The sequence below is a fragment of the Cyanistes caeruleus genome, chromosome 17 (assembly GCF_971803275.1).
Source record: "Cyanistes caeruleus chromosome 17, bCyaCae1.hap1.1, whole genome shotgun sequence".
Taxonomy (NCBI): Eukaryota; Metazoa; Chordata; class Aves; order Passeriformes; family Paridae; genus Cyanistes; species Cyanistes caeruleus.
The window spans coordinates 11,506,845-11,513,876 of record NC_141717.1 but is presented as its reverse complement, the minus strand read 5'-3'; the positions used below and the strand labels follow the sequence as shown (position 1 = coordinate 11,513,876).

Genomic DNA, 7,032 nt, shown 5'->3' with positions numbered 1-7,032 from the left:
TGGTGATGCTCTCGGCTGCTTTTATTTTCGCTTTTTTTTTTTTTTTTTTTTTTTCCCTATTTTACTTTTGTTTCAATTTTTTTTTTGTTTGTTTGTTTTTTGTTTTGGCCGCCCGGTCAGTCCATGTCCACCTCCTCGCCGTCGGCGGGGCCGCAGTCCGATCTGTCCCTGGCTGTGCTGGCGTCCCGCGCCCGGACCGGCGATTCGGGCCGGGGGAAGCTGCCGCCCTCGGCGGGGGCGGCGGCCGCCGGGTCACCGTGCGCGGCCGCGGAGCGGGGCGAGGCTCCGGCCGGCGCGGGGGGCACCGAGCCCGCCGCGGCCGCCGCCGTGTCCGTGGAGCCGGGGCCGGGCTGAGCACCCGCGGGCGCCGGCTCCGCGCCGCAGCCGGGGGGACCGGGCTTGGCGGCGGGCAGCGGGGAGTCCCGGGGGGGCTGGCCGGCCTCCGGCCCCGGGCTGGCCTTGAGGGCGGTCTGCGGGACGAGGAAGCCCAGGGGCTGGGTGATGGGGTAGAGCAAGAAGTGTCCTTTGCCGATGAGGGTGCGGGGGGCGCAGGGGGGCAGGCTGGGGAAGTCCGGGGCGGCCTTGCGGCGGGGCGGCGAGTCGGAGAGGAGGCTCTCCACGCTGAACGGGTTGAGCTTGTGGAAGCTGCCGGCTCCGCGGGGCCCCCCCGCGCCCCCGCTGCCGTCCCCCGACGGGGCGGCCGCGCAGTCCTTGTCGGGCGGGCGCTGGAGCCGCCCGCTCCCGCTTCTTTGGCTGGGGTAGAAGGGCTCGGCCGTCTGGTCGCAGGTGCCGGGGGGCGGCTCGGAGGGGGCGGCGGCGGCGGGGAGCGGCGGATGGGGCGGCGGGGGCTGCCCGCGGGGTTTGGCCTCGGGCGGGGCGGGCGAGAGACCCCCCCCGCCGCCGCTGTCGCTGTCGGAGCTGGGCGTGCTGTGCAGGGAGAGGGCGCTGGGAGAGTGCGGGTGGCGGCTTTGGCTTTTGAGCAGCTTCTTCTCGTGCTTTCTCTTCTTCTTCTCCATCTTCTCCAGCTCCTTCCGGGCGATCTCCTCGGGGTCCATGGGCTCCCCGCTGCACGTCGTGGGGTGCGAGTTGTGAGCCGGCCGCCCCGGGCCCTTCTTCGTGTTCTCTTTCTTTCTCCATTTGGCCCGGCGGTTTTGGAACCAGACCTACACACCGAACAACGAGAAGCAATTAACACCCAGCGCACCGGCCCCCCGCGGTGGCCAGGGCGGTGGGAGGGGGGCGGAGGGGAGAAGCGCAGCTCGGGCCTCCCTCGTCCACCCCTTCGAGGTGCCGGCAGCCCCCATCCACAGCACCGGGCCTCTGAGAAAGGGAGAGCAGGGAAGGGGGCACGAAGAGATAGCCACACTTCTTTACAAGGGTAGAGAAAAATAAAAAGCAAGAAGGGGGTGCACACTCACGCACACACACGCTGCACCGTGCCCGCACCGGCGCCACGGGGAGGGGAAAGGATTCCACAGCCCCCGGCTCTTTCCCCGTGGCCGAGGGGTGCAGAAGCACCGATCGCTGGCCCGATTTCCCAGCAGCAGCGCAAAATGCGATAAACACAGCACAAGAAGCGGCTGGAGCTGAGGGGGTGCGGGGGGGACACGACGGACCGTGCCTCGCCCAGACGTGCGGATTCGGAGCTCCTGCCCCTCCCGGGAGACCGAGCACAGGGGCTGGATCAGCCCAAAACGGGGTTTGGTCGCGTTTATTACAGAGAGATCATAGGAGAGAAATTAAATTCAATTCAAACCTCTCTGCTCCGGCCCTGCTCCCGCCTGCCTGGGCAGGTCCCCGGTGTCCCCGCAGCCCGTGGACACACGCGTCCCTCCCGGCCCCTCGGGGCTGCTGGCATTGCCCGGCCCGGCCGGACCGCGACCCCAGGCCGGGAGCACCGCGGGAATTGCGGTGCCCGGTCCCTCCTTCCCCCGGCCGGGCTCCGCAGGCTCCCCGAGCACGGCGAGAGGCGGCTCTGGCAGGGGGATGGCGGCTGGAAGGAACCGTGCAGCAAAGCCTATGGAGGAACCGCGGAGAACGGCGCTGCCTCATCGCGGGGGGACCGTCCCCGGCTCCCGGGCTGCTTTAGGGACGCGTCCCCGGCTCCCGGGCTGCTTTAGGGACGCGTCCCCGGCTCCCGGGCTGCTTTAGGGACGCGTCCCCGGCTCCCGGGCTGCTTTAGGGACGCGTCCCCCGCAGCCCACGCGAAGCCGTCCCCGCACGGCCGCGGGTCCCGGCAAGATGCGGGGCCGCAGCTCGGCCTCGCCGCCCGCTCGCAGCCACCGCGGCACAAAACAGCATCCCGAGATCCAACATCCACCCCGCATCCCTCCATCCGCTTCCCGGTTATTTTTTGGAAGCGGATCGGTGCTTCCCCTCCCCGTCCCGCCAAGAGCCTGAGCTGCTCGTTAAAATTAAGTTTTACAAGTTTCACTCGCTCTCGATGCACCTACGAGCTTTATTGACGTTCTCCAGCATACCCTGGCCCGTGATTAAGCCTCATATTTGCATGCTAATTTTCTCGCCCTTGACTCATTTAAGAAAAATGTTTAGAGTGGAAAAACATACTGAAAAATGTTAAGGGAAGCCAGGCTGGCTTGCTACTCTTCTCGTTTTGCAATATTAAAAAAAAAATAGGGTAGTAATAATAATAATAATAATGATGATAAAATAAGAATGATGATAAAATAAGCCAGCAAGCAGCAGTGCAGGGCAGGGAACAAAAGGGCCGGGAGGAGCGGCCAAAGCGCACAGGGCCCGTCCCGGAGCAGGGTCCGAGGAGCCTCCCCGGGGACTGCTCGGCGCATGGAGAGGGCGGGGGGGGAAAGAAGAGGGGGGACACGTTTTTTACCTGCACTCTGGACTCCACCAAGTCTAGCCTGAGAGCCAGAGCCTCTCGCATAAACACGTCCGGGTAATGACTCTCATTAAACGCCTTTTCCAGCTCCTCGAGCTGCCAGCCAGTAAAATTGGTGCGGGTTCGTCTTCTTTTACAGCCAGGACTTTCCTTGTCCGGGTCACCCGAGTCTGAAAAAGCAGAAATACCCTCAGGTCCCTGGGAGACAGGCCTTCTCCCCCCCTCCCTGCCATTCACAGGAGCCTTTTAACTTTTGTGCTCGGTAGCGTTGGTAAAAGAGCGGGATTATTCACACACCTGCGCTAAAAATGGGGAGGAACCCGATCTGCCCTCGCCTCCTCCGAAAATGTACTTTACAGAACATTTATTCCTGAAGGAAGCTCTCCACAGGCACTCAGCTGGCAGAGAGAGAGAGAGAAGTTCCAATATTTGCTCCAACCACCGAAGGTTTCATTAAAAAAAAAATTAAAAAAAAAAATAAAAGCACCCTCCCCCCCCCTCTTTCCCTTCCCCAGCCCCTCCGGAGCACCTGCGTGGGGCACAGCTCACAGCCCCGTTCCACGCGGGACCCCGAGTGCAGGGCGGCCCCTGGGCCTCCCGCAGTCCCCCCGAGCACGGGCGGGCGTGGGGCTGGGATGTTCGCAGCCTCCTCGACTACGCACAGCTCCAGGCTGGGGATTTTCAGCCCTGGCTGCACCTCCCCTAACGTTTTCCGCCAGGTGTGGAAATTAAGAAAAATCATAATAATAGTAATAAAAATATTTTGTATTTCGTTGAGGTGCAGTGGGGGGCAGCTCCGGGCTTTACCAGAAGGATGTTGGGGCGACAGAATGTTTTAGTAGCTGAACAATAGCGGTGCCACAGGCCGGTGGGGACGGAAGGAGCAAGAACGCTTCCCTTTGGTTAAATCATATAAAAAAATAATAATTACCGCCTTTCGTTCCCCAAACTCCAACGATTCCCATTATTATTTTTATTATTATCTTTTAATGGTACGATCCGAGCTGCCACACGATGAACTTTGGGGGAAGGCACCGGGCCGGGCCCGCTATTGTTCAGGGCACACGCGTGGCCCTGCGCCGGTGGGAACGGGGAACGCTCCCGGCGCTCGGAGCGGCCCCGTCCGCCCCCTCGGGGAGCCAGCACAGCCTCCTGCCCTCCCCCCGAGACACCCCACAATTCGTAGATGAGGACAGTGGGGCCGCGGGGGTGCGGTGCTTTCCTTCCTCCGCTGGCTCGCTCCGGGCGGGGAGCGACAGGCGGGGGCGGGGGGACACACGCGACACGGGGCCGCTCCTACCTGCGAGCTTGAAGGGCTGGCTGTCCCCGCTCACCCCGCAGCCGGAGGGGATCAGCGGCGCAGGGTTGACCACAGAGGCGGCGCAGGAGCCGCTCAGTAATCCATCGATGGAGAAGGGCACGGAGGCGGCCGCCGACTGCAGCTGGTGCCCGGCCAGCTCGTAGACGTGGTGGTGGCCGAGCGGGTAAGGGAAACCCACCATCCCCCCGAACTGGGCATGAGGATGCTCCAGGATGCGGCTGTCCATCATGGGGGCGGCTCTAGGGCGGGGGGTGCCGGCGGGGCTGGGGGCGCTGGCGGCGGGGCGGCTGGGGCCGGGGGTGCTGCTGGCGGAGGAGGCGGCGCGGCGAGGGGCTCATGCTGCAGGGCGCCGGGCGCTTTAACTTTATCAACATCAGGCTCCCAATAATTAGCTCAGGCTGGGGGAATTTGGGACCAATAAGAAACGTTAATCGGTCCTGACGTCAGAGACGTGCCAGTGTGGGGAGCAAACGTTTTCCATATCGATTGCTAATTATACCTGACATCCAGCCTCAATAAACAATATCAGAGCTGTCACAACACGACGAGGGGGGCTTTGATACGAACTCCAGCCCGAGGAGGGCGGCGGGGGCCGGGCGGGCAGGGGGGGCGGAGGGGAACGCGCGGATCTGCCTGATACCCGGTTAAATACTAAACAGTCGGAGTTACACACACACAGCCTCCCCCCACACCCCTCCAACCCACCCTCTTCCCCCTTGTCCCCTCCCCTCGCCAAATCACTAATAGATTTCCCTTTAAAACATTCACCAGCGTGTTGTGGGGATTTTTCACCAGAAATGCTCTACTCTCTGAACCTTTAAAGTGATGTTGCTCCAATTACAGAGAGACATTGAGCGGCAAATAGACTGATCCAATAATAGGAGATTCATCATCCGCTCTTTCCAGAGCTGTCACATTGAATTTAAAACTACAAGCCTTTTCATCTCCTCTCCGGCTCTATAACAGGGGAGAGGGGAGGGGGGCAGAGGGAAAAAATGGGGGGGGGGGGGGGGAAGGAAAGGAAGGAGAAAAAAAAATAAAAGAGGAAGAGCCGTTTTCAGCGTTTAGGAGGAGATTTGAGCATATCAATCGAAATCATAATTAATGCAATCTCCTATCGATTCGGCCACGGACACCCCCCTCTCCAGCAGTAACCACAACCTTTGAATTGTGAGCGCAGCCAGAACCAGAAGCAGCCTCTGATCGCTAAAGAGGAGGCCAAACACTACCACTAATAACATTTTATTTAATTCAAACCCAAACAAAGTTCCCATCCCTACATCCCTCCCATTTCGCCTTCCCCCCCTTCTCCGCTGGAGAAGCCCATCGCACACCCCACGCTTCATCCCGCCAGTCATTCACAGCTCCCAAACAGCCGCCAAACTGCTCCTAATTAAATTACGTCTCCATAGAAGTTTTCACCCAGATAAAACATTGATAGATTCCCCCGCTGAATAATTTAAGGGACGGTTCTCCGGCGGAGCGCGGGGCTGGGGACCCCCAGTTTTGTGCCCTCTCCCGGTTAGAGAAACACTTCCCAAGCTCCCAGGAGAGAGGAAGAGGGGGGTCCTTCCCAGCCCATCCCGAGCCCGCGGGGACCGGAGCTGGAGGTCCCCTGGGCCGGGGGGACCCAACCTGGGGACCCCAGGGAGGGCTCCCCCGGCCCCTGGGAAGGTGGGAAGAGGAGAGAGGGGAGAAGCAGCGTTTGCGTTTAACAAAGAGGAGAGCGAAAGGGCCGGGCCGGGAAATCAGACAGGGGAAACTCTTTAAATCTTCCTGGGAGGTTGGTGCGGAATTAAATCCTTGGAGTCGGGGGGCAGGCACGGTGGGATGAGAAAGGGAAAGAAATAAAAATAGGTAGGAAGGAAAAAGGAGAGAGAGGGGAAGGGGAAAGAGGGAGAGACACTTTATCTCTGGAAAACATACAAATAGATTTTCCAGTTATAAAATATCCAGTCAAGATGATACATTTCCTAGCGCTGGCTTGTGTGGGTATGAGAGAGGGGGAAGTTAAAATTGAAATAAAAAGGAAGTCGAGTCTCTAATCTATGCTGTCTGTCCGGAGCTGTATTTATTCACCTAATTGAATGCCATACAAGATACTGCTGTATTATTGCTGTTCCCTCCCTCCCCCCTGTAGATTAGTTTAATTATGGTCTCCCTGCCTCTGCTTAGAGCTAAAAGGTAGCTTGAATTTGGACTACACAGCCCTAACAGAAATAAGAAAATGATGGGGTTGGTATTAATTCTGGGGTCAAGGGCTTCACTTTTCACCATAATTTAATTTCTTTCTCTATAAATACTAAATGTAAACTGTGTCCACTGGACCAAATTTTGCCTGTAGCAATAAATGCCTCATTTTCTGTCGGATTTCAGGAGAGGAATGCGAGCAGGACGTGTTTCTGAATACAGAATGGTAATCAATCCAGCACAGAACAAGAGAGGGGGAACTTTTCTCTCTCTCCTTCTCTTTATTATAATGAATTAATTCGACTTTATTTATCCCATTTTCTGGAGCTGACAGAATGTTAATTTGAGTTGAAATTTCTCTCGCCTCTCACTCCCTGACCCCTGGCCTCCAGATTGGCGTGTTGTAATAACCTGAATCTTTCAACAGAAGCCCTGATAATTGTTACCTTATTAGCATGCAAATTGTTTAATTAATATTATTATGGAGAAGCATACAATCCGTCCGTCACTTGACCTCAAGTGCAAGTCCACGTAGTAAGCGGCTCTGTGCATTTCAATGTGCACATTTAAAATCGACTTCTGTTTTAATGTTTCTAGGATCCTTGTCGAGCTTCTAAAAATCTCTCTTAAAGTGTTTGAGAGGAGCTTTCATGCGGGGAGGGGG

General features: G+C 58.1%; 1 protein-coding gene across 2 annotated transcripts in view; it reads right to left on the bottom strand.

Moving 5' to 3' along the window:
- The window catches only part of UNCX (UNC homeobox), a 4,968-nt gene extending 528 nt beyond the window's left edge, over window positions 1-4,440 (bottom strand). The window contains exons 1-4 of one of the 2 annotated variants that reach the window (XM_086854850.1): window positions 4,158-4,247; window positions 3,155-3,255; window positions 2,852-3,027; window positions 1-1,163 (exon numbers count right to left, since the gene is read on the bottom strand). The exon at window positions 1-1,163 is cut by the window's left edge and continues 528 nt beyond it. In XM_086854850.1, the coding sequence (XP_086710976.1) occupies window positions 117-1,163; window positions 2,852-3,027; window positions 3,155-3,221 (1,290 nt within the window). In that variant the 5' untranslated portion in view covers window positions 3,222-3,255; window positions 4,158-4,247 and the 3' untranslated portion in view covers window positions 1-116. Of the gene's footprint in view, window positions 1,164-2,851; window positions 3,028-3,154; window positions 3,256-4,157 lie in introns of both variants that reach the window. The other variant, XM_086854849.1, reaches the window with a different exon arrangement.
- Window positions 4,441-7,032: the final 2,592 nt, after the last annotated feature.